This window comes from Rhinichthys klamathensis, unplaced genomic scaffold (assembly GCF_029890125.1).
Source record: "Rhinichthys klamathensis goyatoka isolate OS25496 unplaced genomic scaffold, OSU_Roscu_1.1 h1tg000097l_1, whole genome shotgun sequence".
Taxonomy (NCBI): Eukaryota; Metazoa; Chordata; class Actinopteri; order Cypriniformes; family Leuciscidae; genus Rhinichthys; species Rhinichthys klamathensis.
This window is the reverse complement of record NW_026606636.1, coordinates 82,924-104,457: the sequence shown is the minus strand read 5'-3', so window position 1 is coordinate 104,457 and position 21,534 is coordinate 82,924. Positions and strand designations below refer to the sequence as shown.

Below are 21,534 nucleotides of genomic sequence, written 5' to 3'. Positions count from 1 at the left end.
TTAGTTTGGCTCGAGTCCCATTCGATAACATGAAGAGGGACCTATACTACAGCCAGCCACCAGGGGGCGATCAAAATATTCTGGCTTCACTTTTCAGGATGTGTGCAGCACACTTGTTTATGCATTTTAAATAATAACTAACAAAACAAAAGTTCATTTTTTAACAATCATGAAGCACCAAATATAGTTACATTTAAAGCCATATGGAATTAAAATGGACCCAATTTACTTCTTTCTTAAGACTAATTTCACAGAAAATGTGTATTCCCAATCTTTCACTAAAATATAATAATCTGCTCGAGTCTGAAACAAATCTCTGTGTTGGCTAAAACCTTGCTTTTAACAATGCAATACATTCCTGATGGATAAAATCAAATCCAAGCTTGCATTTTGTTGTTGTTGAGTAGTTTTACTCATAAATAGGGCATAATATGGGATGCAATTGCAGATTCTTGACTTCAAAGTTCAGGTTGCATGAGCTTCCCACACCACCCTGAATTATGCTGCTGCATGAGAGACCATTATAAAGGGATATAGAATCAAATTTACAGTAAACGGATTGAAAACCATGTTGACATCATCCAAAATACTGTTAATAGAACATTCCTGGTTTAACAGAAGAAAATAAAATCACATACGGTAAAGATACAGCAATGTGTGTAAACGATTGATTTCATACGTTTTTTTTTTGTGTATGGGCCCAGCACAAAATATCAAACCATAAGCACTAACGTGCATGGTCTTATAGATAAAAAAAGGCTAGTCAAAAACAAGCACCATCACGAAAAATCGTAACATTTACACCAAAAAATTAATAAAAATAAATAAATGGTAGCACTTTATTTTGATGGTCCCCTTAAGACATTGTTACACCTACATGTCAACTGACTTACAGTTAGTAGAATGTCACCAGTGGACTATCAAAATGAAGTGAAACCAAATAAATAAATAAATCACTATAATTTGCTAATCTATATCACAGAGAGAGGTCCAAAGTCAGATTCTCACAGAGCAAAACACGTCAAACCAAACGTAACATCATTTTCACTACGTACATATGTACAAAGGCAAATGTCATTTCAAAAGTACTGCTGAAAAAGCTGTAGAAAAGAGCGGCGAGAGATAGAGAGAGATAGAAAGGCATCTTGCAACAATCCACGACACGTCTGTCTGGAGCAGATGGGAAAGAGCGTCGGAGCGTGATTATATTCAGAGTCCCTGGGTGGTTTTGGCCTAGTCTTTAGTCCTGCTTAGTGGAACCCGTCGCAGCCCTGGACGCTGTCTAATAAGAGGGCACCATGTCTTTGATCACGGGTTCTCTGTTCAAATACGTCGCCCAATAAACCAGGTTGAATGTCCCGAAGAGAACTGGGAACATGATACGGGATATGCGGTCGATTTTACTCACGCTGTTGAAGGTTTTCTTCGCCTCGGCTGGTTTTCCGTCGGCTTTGGTCTTTCCCGGTTCGGCTACGTTCCCCTTGGCGATGGTGGGGAGGACCGTGTCCTTGGTGATGTTGGGGGCGTAGTTCGCCACAGCGACGGCGTAGGCGTTGTTCTTCTTCATGACTGAAGCTTTCTCCTTTTTCTGTGGGAAATTGAGAGTTTGTCATTTTTAAGAAGTCATTACTTTGGAATATGCTTGTCAGTCCTGTTTGGAGAGCTAATTGTCATTCTGGTTGGATGGTTTGGTTATGAAAGCGAGTAAGAACAATATTTTATGACCGAAGCTAATGTATCAAAATACCAAAATGCATCTAACAAAATTACTAAAACTTATTCTAGAATTAAAATAAAAAATGTCTAGTTCAGTCATGAAACTCTAGAGGTTGCAGACTGATAAGTCCTCTAAATGCAATCTGCAAACAATCACTTCATTACTGCATGGTAGAAGCTGATTGGCCTCTGCTGATCATGCAGCCAATGAGATTGCTTGGTCAACATTTAAATAGTCTGGCTGATTGTTTGCTGTAAGCTAGTCCTGCAGAGCGCTATCAGAGTTCCTCTGAACCCCTCCACCTCCCCAGCTCCACCTGCCTAGATCTGCTACGGGACTTATACATGTCTATTCCAAGAGTTGTCATGATTGAACTGGAAAAACCAAACCTATTTATACAATTTATACAGATAGTTAACATAAGATGATTGGCCATTGTCCACGCTGACAGTATTCAATCTGCTCCAGTCTCCAGGACGATTTGAGCCTAAAATACGGTTGTCAATCCCAAACATTGTGGGAATGCAGCCTTTGTGTGTTATGCATCATCCACTTGCCGGATAAAACCGCACTAGTTGTAAAACATGAGTGGTATTATGATGAGGAGTTGATGGGACAAGTGGAGGTGTCGAGGATGAGCAGGCTCATGATGAAGAACAGGGAGGAAGATTCATGATTCAATAAGTTCTTGTCATAACAGCAGCGGAAAAAATCCGCTGTGCCGGCACCGCTTGAACACAGAAAAATAACAAGATCCCACACATGACAAACACTCATTAATAACAACTTTCTCTCTCCCTCGGCATGCCCACACACACAAACATCAAGAGACACATGCAATCCACACATATGGGCCTGGATAATATAGTTGAAAATGATATGTGTGTTTGTGTGTACATATTGTCGCTGTTGGGCGGAAACCTCATATCTTCATATTTTATCATTTCTTTTTTGTTGTTGTAAATCATTACTATTGGTCACCTGTGAGTTTTGCAGATATTTAACCAATGAAAAGTATTAAAAAGAGCTTGTGACTAAACCTCGTAACTCCACCCGGCGGCAATGATATACACAATACACACACACATATATGTATATATACACACTCACCTAAAGCATTATTAGGAACACACTAATACTGTGTTTGACCCCCTTTCGCCTTCAGAACTGCCTTAATTCTACGTGGCATTGATTCAACAAGGTGCTGAAAGCATTCTTTAGAAATGTTGGCTCATATTGATAGGATAGCATCTTGCAGTTGATGGAGATTTGTGGGATGCACATCCAGGGCACGAAGCTCCCGTTCCACCACATCCCAAAGATGCTCTATTGGGTTGAGATCTGGTGACTGTGGGGGCCATTTTAGTACAGTGAACTCATTGTCATGTTCAAGAAACCAATTTGAAATGATTCGAGCTTTGTGACATGGTGCATTATCCTGCTGGAAGTAGCCATCAGAGGACGGGTACATGGTGGCCATAAAGGGATGGACATGGTCAGAAACAATGCTCAGGAAGGCCGTGGCATTTAAACGATGCCCAATTGGCACTAAGGGGCCTAAAGTGTGCCAAGAAAACATCCCCCACACCATTACACCACCACCACCAGCCTGCACAGTGGTAACAAGGCACGATGGATCCATGTTCTATTTCTGTTTATGCCAAATTCTGACTCTACCATCTGAATGTCTCAACAGAAATCGAGACTCATCAGACCAGGCAACATTTTTCCAGTCTTCAACTGTCCAATTTTGGTGAGCTCTTGCAAATTGAAGCCTCTTTTTCCTATTTGTAGTGGAGATGAGTGGTACCCGGTGGGGTCTTCTGCTGTTGTAGCCCATCCGCCTCAAGGTTGTGCGTATTGTGGCTTCACAAATGCTTTGCTGCATACCTCGGTTGTAACGAGTGGTTATTTCAGTCAAAGTTGCTCTTCTATCAGCTTGAATCAGTCGGCCCATTCTCCTCTGACCTCTAGCATCAACAAGGCATTTTTGCCCACAGGACTGCCGCATACTGGATGTTTTTCCCTTTTCACACCATTCTTTGTAAACCCTAGAAATGGTTGTGCGTGAAAATCCCAGTAACTGAGCAGATTGTGAAATACTCAGACCGGCCCGTCTGGCACCAACAACCATGCCACGCTCAAAATTGCTTAAATCACCTTTCTTTCCCATTCTGACATTCAGTTTGGAGTTCAGGAGATTGTCTTGACCAGGACCACACCCCTAAATGCATTGAAGCAACTGCCATGTGATTGGTTGATTAGATAATTGCATTAATGAGAAATTGAACAGGTGTTCCTAATAATCCTTTAGGTGAGTGTATATATATATATATATATACACAATACAATCAATTTATTTTTCTCACCAAGCATCCTGTTTCAAATGGAAACACATCACCGTGAAAGTAAAATGGGTTGTAAATGCCATTTCATGTTGACTTTAAAGGGAAAGTCCAGCTCTGAGTGATATAAGATGACTCAGCAGTGAAACAGGACTGACTCGCGCAGGTGTTTTGATGGTGAATGCGCCGAGCGTTCAGTCTGTTTCTCCAGCTGGGTTCTCGGCACATGCCCGCAGGCCCTGCTCTCATTCTGGGTGTTTCAAAAGGCCACAGACCTCCACCTCCCCCTCACCCCGAGAGCTGATGAATGCGCCCCGGGAAGCAGCGCTGCGGTAATTAAAGAGAGTGACGGGAACTATAGTAATGCATCAGTATAAACGCAGGATGGTTACTAAGAGAGGCCGTTTGCTACTCTGTCAGCTCAAACACCACTGAAATTCAGATGAAGATGAAGAGCAAACCAGGACTGAAACTATGTAGGATCACTGGAAATTAGTTTAACTACTTGCTACTCCTTAGAAGTCACTTGGAAGTCTTGAATCAAATCAGTGAAGATCTCCTAAAGGTTCTGAGCATCAGGTCAGAGTGTAATACGAGGTTTGATAGCATCTAAAATCAGCCTGAATACATGCCATGTTTAGCTGTGCATGTTAAAAATGAACGCTGCCAACGTGAGCATATGCTGTCAAACAGCCCTCAGTGAAACAAATGAAATGACAATTTAAAATCCCACAGAGCCTTTTTCATGCTTAAATAATTTATTTATATGTTGTTTTAGAAAATCTATGTGGCAGACTCTAAATAAACAAATGAGACACAATGCTCACAATATGTTTTCTGTGCCACTAGGAAATGAATCTCACACAATCTATGAAGAAAATACTAGTCATAAATAACCCCAAAATCAAAGATAAAAATGTTTATGTGTATGTATATATATATATATATATTATATACACACACACACACAAAATAAATATATATATATATTTTGCATACACAAAATTAAGCCTATTGTTTGTTCATTTAAAATATTTTTGCATGGCAATAATTTATTCACAATTATGCCATGAAATATTAAAAACAAGTCTGTTGGCACTGCAGTAATGAGAGCGAGATTGATTTGCATTATGGCAATGTGAATAAGGCTTCACCTTTTTTAATGAAACAATTTTGTTGTTCTTTCTTTTGCTTTTCGGAGTGAAAACATGACATGGACATTATCTTGACAGGTTATGTAAGATTCACTGTAGTCGCACCATATCTATTAGATTGATTAGATCTATTTCTGGTGCATCAGACTCCGAAAAACTTTAAACCAAGAAATGTAGGTCTACTTTCTGTGACTGTGACAGAGGAAGACAGTGCTAAAATCTGCATAAACATACCAATTCTACAGGCTGTCATTTCTGATTGGCTGACTGACCTTTAGTGGGAAGAATGTGATTTGTGGAGAAGATTCGAAGGCTCATGAATAAGCAATGATCCTGTGCTACTGAGTCTGACTAGAGAAGGAAGAGACCCTTATGAAACCGATATTAATCAATCTCAGATAATGAGAATAAGACTCCAGAATTGATTGTGTGGATGTCTGTCAGAGAGACAGGGTGACGGTAAATTTCAGGGTTGACCTCACTGGATTACAATAATTCTTTGCAGAGTACTAAAATCTCAATAGTCATTAAAATCATTTGACTGGAAAATAGCATATAATGTAGTTTTGCTTGGCCTTAATTTTAACTGACTGTGCTGTCATAAGTCGTGTCTGCAAATAAATGTCTCGCTGTATATTCTGGTATATAAATCTTGGATCGTCTTTCCATCATTAATGGTTCATACTGTAAATGAGATTTTAAAAAATCTCTTAGTACAAGTTATGCTCCAAAGTTTAATACTTGGGCTGTTTGTACTGTGATCATTTGAAACCATATCTGCACCATGAATCATATCTAGACTTTCCTCTGTAATAAATCAGCCCATATTGTTTGTATAAATAATCTCTAATAAATAACTGATCTTTTTTTTCTTTTTCCCTTTTAAATGCCATGCCAGCTTCTGGCTGTTCATGGTGAAAGCTAGGTTAAGTTATTCAAAAATAAAACTAAAGATGTTTAAGGGATCGAAACTGGTTAAGATTCAATTTGGATTTAAAAAACTTTTTTAAAGTATCAACAGGACAAAAGAAGTTCAACAAAGAGGTAGAAGAATTATAGTCCAGCAAAATATGTTCAATGGACAGTGGATTCTGACAAGATGAACACTTTGTATGTGAGTAAAAATGTATGTGAGTCTTGAGTGTCCTATTCGGCACCGTGTGTAAATTACTGAATCCCAGCGATTATTACAAGGGAATATATGTTTTGTCCCATTATCAAGATTTATCTCACTTAATTTGTTGTTTAAGCACTGATCTCATTCCGATTACCAGTTATTTTTGATATTTTACTGGTTCTGTAGATAACGTCTACTTGCTCATTACCAGAGACTCCTGTGTGGCCAGCACAGCACAAAATAATATTACTATTATTTGATTCAGGGATGAAAATTTGATTAAAATCTGCAAAGATATTGGGTCTCATTGGGTCTTCCCGAAAACTCATCTCCTGATTCACAAATACTTCGTAAACGTCAGATGTGATAGTGAAATGTGTGTGTGTGTTAATGAATTCCAATCAATCGTAAATGGGACGTGCGTGCACGCTCATTCTCAATTACCATAAATCCCGCCCATATATCCGACTGACAACTATATATGGGCATCATATTATGACACCAAACGAAGGATTTCAACATGTCTTCTCAAAAACTAATGAAAAAGAAAAATTTCTCAGATGCAGAAATCAACGTTTTATTATCAGAAGTTCATTCAAAACACCACATTTTATTTTCAAGCATAGGCTACATAGTGGCGTATCAGGTCCTAAAAAAAAAAGCAAGCTTGGCAGCATATTACAGATGCAGTTAATGGAGTTTCATCTGTTAATCAAAGTAAAAAAGAAAAAACGTATGTAATTACTATATATAATATTTTTTCAAAATGATGTGTAAATATGTACCCGATTACGGTGAATTAAAGGTGCATTGCGCACCTCTCTGAGTTTTTGCAGAACTATGCCCCCCTCTGGCGACAAGCGAAACTGCCTTACTGTCTTTGTCTTGCGTGGAGTTTGCGTTGGGGTTTATGAACTACAAGCCGGTCTCTTTGAATCCATCTTCTACTTTTGTCGAAAGTTGACTGAAGTTTTGTCGCTCGAGTTGTCTTCGCTAATACGGAGAATGGCGGCGAATACACAAACCTGCCAGACATAGCCGGGGGAGCGTGAACACGCATGACGTCACGCCCAGTCTCACGTTCCGGCCCGAATCCCTCTTATTTATTTTACTTATTTATTTATTCTAGAGGCAATCGCAGTGATCAGAGAAGGGCTCATTCAGCCCATCAGGCAATTGTTTAAGCATGTATGGGTTACAAAAACGGGTATTTTTAACATGAAATGTTGCGCAATGCACCTTCAAAATGCAGCCTTAGTTATTAATGAGCGTTCGGCTGTTAAACTCACTATTTACGCGTGGCTGGGAGCAGGTGTAGATTTCTTTTGTACCAACTAACATTTGGAAAATACGAACATTTTAATGATTTCGAAAATTTACGCCAGAACCACTTTACACACTATTTACACAAAAATTCGTTCTGCTCGTGTTTCATGAATGAGACCCATTGTGTGATCAGTTTTTATAGATGTCAAGACATGATTTTGAACCAGCTAAAAAAAGTCCTGTTACAAAGATATCTAAATGAACTTCAATGCCAAAAATAGAGCATTTGTCTCTGCAGTGAAAACTAAACTTTGGTCAGGGATGCGTATATCCTGACGGCTGACGCAGTTGATTCATTGCAAAAGCTGCTGCCACTTGATTTCCAGATTTTAGATCCATGTGTGTATATTGGGGCATGTTGTAGGAACATTGCTCTCCTGCCCAAAAATTGCTGGTAATAATCATTTGGATGAGTTTTTGATTTTTGGTTTCTTGTTAAATCCAGATAGATTTGGGGCTTTTTGAGATCCCATAGATGAATTCTGCAAAAGTGTGTCTGCTTCAAATTTTTTAAATCCACGGATCCATTTTCGATCCATGTGTGTATATTGGGGCATATTGCAGGAACATTGCTCTCCTGTCCAAAAATTGCTGGTAATAATCATTTGGATGAGTTTTTGATTTTTGGTGTCTTGTTAAATCCAGATAGATTTTGGGCTTTTTGAGATCCCATAGATGAATTCGGCAAAAGTGTGTCTGTTTCAATTTTTTTAAATCCACTTTCAGATTCTCCAGATGGGTTTTAATGCGTAGACCAAATGGACGGATCTAACTTGGTTTTAGTAATATTATTGAATGCTGACTGCTGAAAACTGCTGAATATAGGCAGAATTTTTCTTATTTGTTTTAAGTTTGATTGCATATTTTATAGCCAACTTTATTCGTCTGATTTTCCAAGGACTGTTCACTGGCTTCCACATAGGGACTTTGGACTGATATTATAAGCTCCCAAAGCCAATCATACAACTTGGTGGTGTAGAATATCCAAAAAGTCATATAAATGATTTCCTGGCTGATCCTTCATAGTCAAGCTTTGAGCAAATCAAAGTTCTGTACAAATTCATATGAGTTTGCTCCCCACATGGTTTAGGATAAAACCTTTAAAACGTTCATGGCTTTAAAACATTTCTTTGTAAGTAATTTAATGTGAGGAATAAAATACAGATTCCTGTCAAAGGTGATACCAAGAAACCTGGTCAACATTAATGGGGACTCCATCCATAAACAACTCTGGTTCATTGTACAATGAATGAACGAAGCTGACAGAAATGCATGACGACAGTTTTTGTTTGTGAAAACTTGAAACCATTCTGCATTGACTAAGATTGTATTTTTTTCTTTCCTTATGTATTGCAATGATTACTACCCCACATAAAGTTATGGCTATTAATATCTCCCATGGGAGCTGGGAGCTGACCGACAAGGTTATCTAGGTCCATGTGTGTCAAATTTAAATCAGGAGGAATGTAAATAGCATCAGTCACCTGTAGATCGCTGATCATTTTTAAATACTAAATCACTAATTTTTTATTAAAATGAGTGTACCACCGGAAGCCTGCTTGTTATTAGGGCATAATAATCACATTTCTTAAAGAGAAAGCCCAATCTAATGGTAATTGTATCTCCTGAAGAGATACAAAAAGAGGATTAATAACTGCAGTCAAACGCAGCAACTCCGTAAAATTACCCCTCACACCACGACTGGATGATAACATTTTCCATTACCTATTAGGAAGAATAGGAACCGTCCCAATTCTACCTTTAGGAGATGGGCTTCTACTATAGTGTTCACTCTCTTTCATTTCCACATCTTTAATTTGTCTTGTCTTTCAAGTTTCATCTTTTGATTGTGAAGAACTTGTCTTTCTGTTATTTTTATTTGCCTTTTGGTTCTCAGTTCTCAACTCTGACTGAGATGAATGTCATTTGAAAGAGTTTCATTCTGAATTCCTGTATTATTTGTCCTTGCGAAAATATTAGTTTAAGATTAGATATAGTTCTAAACAGTTTGAGGATTATCTTTATGCATCCAGGTGATACCTGTCTGGCAATCTATTGTTCTCACAGCTTTATTTTGACAGCAGAAGCAAACGTTTAAACAGGTGTAGCAGCACCATTTTCTTTGATTCAGGATAACCGATCCTCTTTGTACGTCTGACCTTCTCTTTTTCCTATTCTTTGAATCGCATGGAACACTGTTTTGATGCAGCTTAATGATCACCTGAGCAATTACAAGAATTAGATGTTTTTTTTCACAACTCTCCTTGTCATGGCCTTCCTCAACACAATTACAACAGATGTGTTTGTTGTTGCAGCCATTAGACCTGTTTGTACTTTTGACAATTGAAGTAATGGAAGCCAGAGCAAACCACATTTCTCAGAGACCAAGATCTCTTCCTCCATCGACAAGGGTCGCAACTCACAGCAAACGGGTCGTCCCTTTTCTTGTTTCTTATAACAGTATTGGGATAACAAGGGTCTATGGCCCTGTTTACACCTGGTATTAAGATAAGTGGAAGACGCTAAATACAGGTGTAAACGGGGTCTAAAACGTTTGAGCTTGTCCACTTTCAACCACTTCCAGAGATAGTTTTCCACGCCCGGATTGATTTTGTAGTGTAGACGCTCATGTGGTCGAATGTGTTCAAACAGCCACAAAAGACGCTACTCTCCGCCTACTGACCTAACGCGTGAACATTATGGGAAGAGCTCTAGACAGACGGGATTTAAACTGTCGGCTGAAGACCCAAGTTTGGTTTGAAGACGAAAAACGTACCAAACACAATGTTCTCTCACCATTCCTGATTTCTAACACACACTCAGTGTTCGGTTGGTCTTGTGGCTGTCAGAGCAGAAACTAAAGCTGCTGCTTTTTTGTCATCTCCAGTCACGTTCATATCTAAATTGTGAGAGCATATTTTGTATATTAAATCGGAAGATCTGAAAAGCCCATACATTTACCCTCCCATAGACCCTCCCCTCGAAGAAATCAGGACAAAAGTGTGTAAACAGGAATGCGTCTCCCTCGTCTACTTGTGATCCGATCCAACAATACGCATCTTAATACCAGGTGTAAACAGGGCCTATTATACTCTATTATACTCTCATATGCCTGAAATATGCAGTGGTCCATGATAAAATCATTATGGATTATTCTGTGGTTATCTCATTCTGACCTGCAGCAGAAATGCAGAGAGCCTCATGTATCATAGATTATCAGCATGGCTTTACACTCAGGACATCAGCGAACATCAGTTCTTGTTCAGCATATAAAATGAACGCCTATATATTTTACAGAGGTAAACGGTAATGAGACACATCGCTTTTTCTAAGGTGCACTAAACAGATGGAGAAACACTGGATGTATACAGCAACAAAACATAAAATGTTAAAAGAAAATAATGGATGATTTACATAAGCATTCATTTAGGTATCAGCTTTGTCTGACAAATGATCATTTAAGATGGATTTAACAAGAAATGTTTGAGTTCATAATATGTTGAGCACATGTGAGATCATTATGGCCTGTTTCTGAGGAGAAACATCTGAAAAACAGTACGTTTCCGTAAAATCTCTGCTTAACCCTGTATGACATATGCAATAACGGTCAGATTTGTAAAATATTTTTTTACATGAAACATGGATGCGGCTCATAGTGAGATTTTTATTCAAAATTGTATTCATAGACCCAAACAAACCAGAAATATGCAATTTTGTGCAGTTACTTCCAGGCTTGAATTTCCTGTCAGTCACTTAATTTGTCACCTGAGACGTCACATTACTCAAAAATTGAACGCACTGTCACCAAGTTAATCAATCCGATCCATACGGCAGCCCACCCGAACAACACAAAGCATGCTGGGAGATGATCGATGATCATTACCTTGTCATTGACCACGCTCTTGCCATCCCAAGCCCAGCCGCGCTTGGTGAAGTAGTTGACGGTAGCAAACTCAATCAGGGCGGAGAAGACAAAGGCGTAACACACCGCGATGAACCAATCCATGGCTGTGGCGTAGGCGACTTTCGGCAGGGAGTTACGAGCGCTGATGCTCAAAGTGGTCATAGTCAGTACAGTGGTCACACCTGAGAAGAATATAAACAATAATGCAATGCAAATTACTATAATAAACCAATGCAGAGCTCAATTCAAACTTACAACTTCTTGAAGTTAGACTTTCAACCTAAACTCATGCTGAAATACAACTTCGCCAAGATGCAGTTGTATGGCATCTCACGAACGTGGCAGAAATCAATTCCAACATTGTAGGAAAAATAAAACCGGTTTAGCAAACGTTTGCAGAGAATGCAAATGGTTTTGAAAAATGTAGACACACACACACAAAAAATGTTGTATTACATAGCATTATTTATGGAAAAAAACATAGTTTAAAACACTTAACAAAATAATTAAAAATAAAAAGTTATAAATACATATTTTTAAACAAACTTCAACTGGTCAGAATTGTTCCCAAAAACACATCTTCCATTGGTTGGGCAATACAGATATATAAATAAAACAATAAATTAAAGAGTGACAAATACATAGACATAATGTAAATACAAAATACAAAAAATAGTAAACAATACAACAATAAATAAATATATAAAACAAATGATCAAAACTGCTCCCAAAACACTCTACATCTTCCATTGGTTGGACAATACTGATAAATAAATAAAACAAATACAAAATAATAATAATAAAACAATAAAAACAATACAACAATAAATAAATATATAAAATATTTAATAAAAACTGGTCAAAATGGTCAGAATTTACACTTCACATCTTCCATTGTTTGAACAATACTGATAAAAAAATAAATACAATGATAAATAAATATATAAAATAATTAATAAAAAACTGGCCAGAATTGTTCCAAAAAACACTCTTTCATTGGTTAGACAATACAGAGGCTGGATGGATGTCATCGAACATAACCATAACTTATGTTATAAGCATAACATAAGTTCGACCTCAAACAAGGTCTTCATGAGCGCATGAGCTCTTCATGAGCTCAGCAACCTTCGTATCACAGGATAAAGTATTTTAACATCACAAAAATGACATAATTCACCTCAATGACTTTGAAAAACTAGACGTCTCTAAAGCTCGAGTCTGTAGGGATGTCCCTGCTGTTATATCTTTGGTGTGCCACATTCTTTCCAGTCTTCGGGCTTCTAATCGACCAAGAACACGACAACACTTTGGCCTCCAAATGCCTGAATCGCTCTCATTCTTTCGCATTTCTGTCCCTTTCTAAGAACTCTGCTGTGTTTACTGCAAAATTAAAGTATTTTTAGAAAGCGCCCCGTGAGTTGCAAGGAAGGGCTTGAATAATTCTGTTTTTGAGGGAATAATACGACAAGATGACAGCCTTCTTTGGTCGGGGACCGGAGAGACAATAACCTTAATGAGAATCCTCGGGCACTTTCACGACTTTTAGTGTGCGATGCTCTGAACGCTCTCAGCTGAGACTCAGTGACATCGTAAAGGGATTCTGGAGAGGAACCTGTTCCTGACTCCTGCTCGATCCAGGTCTGCAATGACAGATCCACCTGACAGACGGCAAGCTTGGGGACTCCGACTGCGACCATGCACGTAAACAAATGCCTCCAATTAATTTCCATCGCCGTCAAACTCTTCAGTATTCAATCCCGGGTGGGACGGGCATTACAGCAGCCGACGGATGTTGGTTTGAAACGGTTTGACAACCAGAGAGCAGCAGACGAGGGGTCCTGGATGGATCACCTTCCCCTGACTATCAGAAATCTTGAGGCCAAATGCAGATATCCATCCACTGATAAAGCAGTGACAACACATCCAGACACCACGGTGAAAGTGAAGAGCGAAAGAGGTCAGAAACCGCACACAAAGGATACTTTTTTAAATGGCCATTTGAAATAATATTCCAAATCATAAGAAGTGTATTTGTTCGATATGTAAACAGCAAAAAGTGGAGATATTTACCCATTATCATCTCATTAGGCCTTCTACTCAAAAGTATGGCTAAAATAAATGGTTACTAGACAAGTGTACTACCGTCAGGGCCGGCCCGTGGCATAGGCGGTATAGGCAAATGCTAAGGGCGCCACCACTCAATAGGGGCACCAAAAGGAGTGAACGAGTGATTTTTTTTTATTTTTTTATTTTTACTAATACTATTTTAAAACCATTAATTCGAAATACTACAAAATAAAGCAAAACAACTCCACAACAACTTCACTAATAAGTCCCCCGACTCCGGTCCAGCGCATCAATCTTCCCCCGCCCAGCGAGTGCTTGAAGTGCGTCAGAAACAGAGCGCGCGCGGTCAGTTTACTGTTGGTAATTTGTTGTGTAGCGTCGCCCCTCGCCGCATCCAATGTAGACAGTATTGCTTTCGTTTGAGGGCGCTTAACACACTCAAGCACTGCCCGGGCCTGGCAGCTCGCGCCAGGTCTAGACACGGTGAAAGTTACCAGACGGATGGCCGAATTTTCATGACACATTTAAATTAGCATTATATTAGCATTATAGCCTTCGATAGATACAGTGCCAAAGAGAAGAGGCTACAAGGGGATAAAGACAGAGGTAAAGTGATGTAATGAATGAACAGTTTATCTAATTGCATAGTAGTAAGATACCCTACTATAATTTAATGGCAGTTATTTTTACCTTATAACTTTATGCTTACAGTAGTTCTGAGTTCTTCAGAGCCCCCAGACAATGCGATTTGTAACAATCATGTCAGTCTTTTTTAGACGCATTTACTATCACTTTTATTATTTAATGTTTTACTATACAGTTGTGCAGTTTTGAGGGGGATAGCCTATATGGCATTTTTTTAAATTTATTTGCCAAAATTATCAACGATATTTATAGGCTACAGGTTTATTATGTTTTATGTAAAATTCACATTAAAGAAGACATTTTGCAGTTTCATTAATGTTGAAAACATGAACCGTGCCATAATTTAGTGGAAGATTGCTGCCATCAACTCCCAAACAAACACTTTTGCTAGTGCTCAATGAATAGTTTGTGCATGAATGACATTTGGACGATGACATCACTGCTTTATCCAGAGCGGCTATATATAGCCTAAATTAGATAAATTAATATTTTTTTTAAACAAAATAAACCATCACTGAACATACTTAAGCTGGATTATGACACTATTTTCTTCTAGATCTGTTGTACAGGAGAAGCAAACTTTGTTGTATTATTTTCCTGTTATCACTGTAAAGCTGCCTTGAAATAATCTGTATTGTAGGCTAAAAAGCGCTATATAAAAATAAAGGGGACTTGACTTGAATGCTAGATGTAATGCTCTTGCTGTATATATATATATATATATATATATGACTAAATAATCACCAACACAATGATGGGGTGAAATGGGCTGTAATGCATGGGGCACCAGGTAAAATCTTGCCTAGGGCAGCAAATTGGTCAGGGCCGGCCCTGACTACCGTAGTTTAAAGTGCCACAGTTATATGATTATAAAAAATTATATTTATATAATACAAATTGACAGTAAAAAAACATACCTTTTTTATATTAAACATCACAACAGTCATTAATCATTTAATTTAGGGTTTAAATAAATACAAGTTTAAAGTGCAACACTTATGCGATTATAATTCTAATAAATAAAACAATGTTTATATAATAGCATATTTTTGCATTTGTTTATATTAAACATCACAACAATCATTGATCACATAATGTATGGTTTAAATAGATACATACATGTTTACTAGACAAGTGTACTAGTTCAAAGTACCGCAGTTATACGATTATAAATAATGCAATAATATTTATATATTAAAATGGCAGTAAAAAGACATACCTGTTTATTTTAAACATCACAACAGTCAATAATCATTTAGTTTAGGGTTTAAGTAAATAAATAAAAGTGTGCTAGTTATGTGATTATAATTTTAATAAATTAAACAATATTTATATAATAAAATTTGATATATTTTGTCATTTGTTTATATTAAACATCACAACAGTCATTGATCACATAAGGTATAAATGAGTAAATAAATAAATAAATGTGTACTCATTTAAAGTAGAATATAAATGAAGACATGGTAGATTAAAATTGATTTAATATTGACTGTATTATACAGCTGTATAGGGAGCAATAAAGAAGCGTGGAGAGCCGGATCGCCTGGGTAGCAGGTGATTTGCTTTCTGAAGAGTTTAAATGTTTAATCATCTCATTCGTAGAGACGCATGATGGAAAAGTATCAGTTATGGCATGGAGAGAAATGTAATCGAACACACTCGAACACTTCAGGCAGACGAAGGGAACTCGTACTGCCTCCAACGACTTCAAATGCTTCTGTTGTCACTTTAAAAAAAAGCAAAACACCATCTGAAAAAACATCATCCTAAATTGAGGTTATAAAATGTAATGGTGACCAACAGATTGGCTGAATTCTACGTAATTATTTTTCGTGTCATTATCGACTGAGCTGCAAATAAACCTAGCTGATAGCATACATCATACATGGCGAGACCAGTCACTTTCTTCTCCGCTGTCATGTTAAGATGCTTTCATTTTCGAACAAAAATTAACATTCTATTTCATTTACTTACACTCGCATTTAAAACCGTAATACTTTTTTTTTTTGCGAAGCACAAAAGATGTTTTTTTCCATTCAACAAAAGTAAATGTGTATGAACGTGCTGTCAATCTAAAAACAATAAGAACAAACAATGTACCACTGAATTGATCCACATGACTCATGCACTATATTCCAAGTCCTCCTGTAAAACATGATCGTGATTTTAACGGTAAAAGACTGTAAAAATGCTACAGTGCAAAACTGTTAATTGGTTAACAGAAAGTTTCCTTACTATATACGGTAAATATCTGTGATAGATCTAACGGTACATTTAATGTAATTTTACTGTAAAATATCGTTAAATGTACAGTTTTTGAAAGTGAAAAAGAACAACTCGTATAATTTACAGTGAAAAAACGTAAATTGACATTCCCACAATTCCCTGCGTGACACTTCACATTTGATTTATTTTTGTTGAAGTAACTGTTTCTTCTTAGTTTTTTTTAGTTCTTTTCTAATCAGTTATGTACATTAGGGTTTTATGTTACATTTAATGTTGTTAAATTAATGTTTATTGCATTTTTAAAATTTCATGTGTTACCATGATGGTGTTTAATGTTTGTGCGAATGACACTGTGCAGCTTCTATATTATAGTATTAACTTTCTTGTGGAAGAGCTGCTTGTGATGAGCTTTGATTTATCATGACTCTCATCACTGCTGTGATTATTGTTGGTTGTCAGTGTATTACAATGGTACAAAACAGATATTAATACTACAATAGGTTGGTAAATTATCATTATATCAAATAATGAAATACAGTTTATTACTGTAAATTTTAAGTTAAGTCTGTAAAACCAATAACGTTGATACCGTATTTTTGACGGTAAAGTTCTGGTAACCACAGCTGCCAGTTTTTTTTCCGTAAAAACAACGGGATTTTTTTTTACAGTGAGTCGCATGATAAATGTTAGTCTGTTCCTCACTCAAAGCTAAGTCATTTATTCACCAAAAAAAATCACCATTTTCACACCCGTTAATTCAAAATTGCTAATCATTCACAACATGTGAAAAACCAAGGGATTTGGCATCACTCTCATCAAACCTGGTGCAATGCGTTTTTAACACACCGTATTTGAGCTGAAGATGTGAGAGTTGTCGCCGATGGCAAGATTTTCCACAAACTACGTAATTTTGCCGTGTTCCTCACACAAAGCTATTGCATCACATCAGAAGACTAGAGAATATAATGCATGAGTCATACTGATTGCTTTTATGGTGCTTTTTATTTTTATTTTTGGAGCTCGAAAGCCCCAGTCCCCATTTGGAAAAGCACTCTGGGCATTCGGCAATGCAACTGCCTTTGTGCTCCACGGAAGAAAGAAAGTCTTCTGGGTTTGCAACAACACGAGGGTGAGCAAATGATAGCATTTTCATCTTCGGTTGGACTAATCCTTTATTACTTTAGTAATGCAACAAACTGAAAAACACATGACTGTGCAGCGTACGTGCAAGCGTCATAATAAAGTATACATTAGATAACACTCCGTAGTATTTAGCCCAGAGCGCGTTTTCAATTATGCAGCTCTCGACCGCCTTCATGCACATCTGAGCTCCATTTTAATGCCATTCTCTCTATTTCAACTTTAATATCTTGACACATCATTTAACTCTAATAAGCTATACACAACATGCTAACAATTCACGTGATGCTCTACAATTAACGTGTGGCATTAATATACTGACTTTTTAGCGTTATTGTTTGGCAATACAATATCTCTTTTGGGAACGCTAGCTCTGAACTTTTGCCTTATGGCAGGTTGTTTAAAAGGCTGTATAATAGACGGATAGAGCGAGAAAGAGAAGAGACAGAAAGAGGCCGGGACAGCTGAAGAACTGCCAGAAAGACTCCAGGGACAGAGAGAGAAACCGACGGTAGAATAAAGACAAAGACAAAAAGAGAGACAGACGGTAGGGGCAGAAAGACATGTGAACCTATGCCAGGAGGGCTCAGCTCCTCAACATAACCTGCTTAGCAACACCGAGCTCAGGGAATCTCCACAGTAACCGAATTGTTCCGTACCTGAGCTCCATAAATCCTCACAGAAATGCCCAGAAAGGACCGGCTTCCCCGTTAAAGTCTCTAATCTGGGGCAGAGGACTCTGGAGCCAGTGGCTCCCAGGGCTCCTTGTGAATTTTATGGCTTGAAGGTCAATCCAGCTTCTTCAGCTACAGTAGTGTTTCTCACAGTCCTGATCCAGGAGTACACCGGCAATGCACTGATTGGATGACTGACATGACTGTTTGGATTTGTATGAAATTGTAACACTTTACAATAAAGTCAATTTGTAACATCAACTAAGGTTAATAAAAGTATTGTTCATTGTTAATTTTAACATTTACTAATACATTTTTACATTTTAAAGTTGTGTCTCTTAACCATGCAATTTGAACTAACACAAATGATCAAGATATAATTGTAATAATATTTTTTATAATTAAAAAGTTTTCATGGTTCAGTACTGTTTTTTTAAAAATAATGTTCAGCACTATTTTATGTGTTATGCTGGTTTCTAGAATAAAAAAAGTATTTCATGGCCATGGCTGTACCCACGATTGAGGTCCCGACCTCGGTATTTTTCTGGCGTTGTGAAATAATTGCCTAATATTAACAGCACATTGGTGCTGCAAAGATATCAGACAATGCCAAGATAACGGCCTTTTTCATCTGAGCTGATCATACATAAAGTCTGGGATTCAAAGTGTGAAATCTTTGTTGATTTTTTTTTTTTTTTTTATTCTAGAAAAGTACATTTTTCTTTTCTTTTTTTGCATGTTATACTTTCCAAGATAGTAAAAAAACTGTTGTAAACTTCACTTTAATTTCCTCCTGAATGGGTGAATATGACAACACATACCTATTGTTAGAATTGTAAATCTAGACTCAATCACAGCCATGTCAATTTTAATCTAAAATCAAACCTTCGTTCAGCTCAGTGTGACCTTAGTCCTCCATTAATCTGTCACAGTAAATTAATTTATGCAGATTTTCTCCATCAGTTCGGCTGGAGGCCAACAGTGCGTCATAAACCCAGCCGAAGTCAGAATATCAGTTTGGCAACAGCGATTGTGTGGAAAGATTTTAAATGTAATCAACCATTTCATTGAAACCTCAACATATTTCATGATGAACCCATCACTGATCACTCCGTTCCATTTATGATATTAACTCTTTCCCCTCCATTGACGAAAATTTCCGTCATTTATGAGACAACTCTTCCCCGCCATTGATGGAAATTCACGGCTTTCCATGTTTTCACTGTTATTCGGTAGGTGGCGCTATTACACATCTTCTGAAAGAGTACTGAATCTCCTGATCAAAACACATGCGAAGAAGATGCAGAAACAAGCGATATCAAATGTAAGCAGATGAATATGTAAAATAACGCGATCATCAACATTAAACGGCATATAAATCAAAACTGCCTGATGTTACTGAATGAACTGTCGACCCAGGACGAGCTACAGGACTGTGAAGCTTTAGGGGTGTTGATGGACTCGATCTACTCCATCTGTGTTTTGATCATTGTTCTGAATCTCATCCAGACGTAGTCTTTGACAAAAATGCAAATGTTGCTTTTTAAGAAACACCCATATTCAAGTGTTGATTAAAAAAAGGAATGCATTAAGCTAGAATAAATGTTTTTTTTGGTTTGTTTGTTTAAAAGCAGAGGGTCTATTCGAGCTCTCTTTTGATATATTGCATATTCAGATATTAATACAACAACATATTCTAGGGGGCCATGTTGCTGGAAGTGGCTGAGAGAGTTAAAACACCTCACATGTGAATTTCAAGCAACAATACACCATAAAAGTATGCATCAAGGAACCAAAAAAAAAAAATGTGTTTGTATTTTCAGCCAGATAAAATCAAAGAGGAACTGCATGCTCATTGAGTTTCCTTTCAAGAGTGGTAACTCTACATACGCTGCGGGAACTCCTCCCTTCTCCACTTCTGTTGAAATCTTATGGGCTAACGCCAGCTTGGAACAGCTGACCAATTGTCGTGAAGTATGCAAATGGACACAGCGACCCCATAGACTTCAACAGAGAAAAGTGAAGTCAATTAGAAGCACTAACTTCCTGATGGCCGAGCGACTGCGCATGCTCAAACTGAGCTTGATGATGTAAATGTGACGTGAGCAACCTTTCTCACAGTTGTAAGTCTTCTAGTAGCTGTGCCAAGAGGAATCTGAATCATTCCCTTCCGAATCTCACAGAGCCGGAGATCGTGAGTATTAGCTGTCCATGAGCTCGCAGCAGGAGCAACTTTATGACTCTCTATGGGCTTCTCCCTTGACTTTATGCCTCCACGTCCCCCCGATTGCCCGCGAGCTTCTACTTCTGTCTATATGGTAATTTCTCTACTGTCCGACAGAGAGTCGCGTGGTTATGACGCAATCGTTAGCCTATTTTTACAAAAACTGCCTCTACGGCCCATAACGTAAGGTACAAGGTAATGGAGCCTTTTATACATTGTCGTGTTTCTTTAGAAATAAACAATGGACAAATGGAGTCTTTAAATGCCTCAGATGTAAAGTTATTCGCTGTCAAAGTGACGCCAAAATGAATGGGAGTCAATGGAATGCTAACAGCAGGTGAAGGCTTGCTAACCAATGGCGGCCCCCGGGGTAGCTTCAGTTTCCGGCTGGTGGATTACCCCCTTGTATATAATGCATGGGCGCTAGCCTGGTTAAAACCAGACCATTCTCAGTTGTAACTGAGTTATGGTCTGGCAAAACGTCATAGACAAATCATTTCCAGAGGGGCGTCACCAACGGACGTCGCGGATAGACCTAAACCCAATCAGAGCGATGAAGGAGATGACGTATGCAGAGCGGGGGAGAAACATCTCCGAGTGTTGTTCTTTGCTCGGTTTTTAACTAAAAGGAAACGTTCAAATCGCTTAGAACAGACGCGATAGCTGATTCGAACGAGTGATGTTCGACGGCGGCATCCATCTTTGTAATGTAGGCTACAAAATCTGCTTCAAAATCCCAGCGCTGTCGTCATCGTGTAAAGCCCGCCCCAACGTTTCTGATTGGTGCCTCGATTTCGGCGGATTGGAAATGGGCTTGAATGAGCTCTTTGCCAGACTAACTTTCAGAGCAAATCTAAATTTGCCGGAAGTTGTCTGGGTTTTCCCAGGCTACATGGGCGCGACAATTGCGTCAGAATCACGACTGAACGCTTGCACAGCTGATCAAACAGCGAACACGGCGGCTAACGCAATGTCTCGTTCCCGCCTCTCAG

At 38.1% G+C, this 21,534-nt stretch overlaps 1 protein-coding gene across 2 annotated transcripts in view; it reads right to left on the bottom strand.

Annotated features, from left to right (window-relative positions):
* Positions 1-871: 871 nt before the first annotated feature.
* The window catches only part of LOC130086542 (gamma-aminobutyric acid receptor subunit alpha-2-like), an 82,825-nt gene continuing 62,162 nt past the window's right edge, over positions 872-21,534 (bottom strand). For both annotated transcript variants that reach the window (XM_056252601.1, XM_056252602.1), the window contains exons 9-10: positions 11,543-11,745; positions 872-1,588 (exon numbers count right to left, since the gene is read on the bottom strand). In XM_056252601.1, coding sequence (XP_056108576.1) covers positions 1,283-1,588; positions 11,543-11,745 — 509 coding nt within the window. In that variant the 3' untranslated portion in view covers positions 872-1,282. The remainder of the gene's footprint in view (positions 1,589-11,542; positions 11,746-21,534) is intronic.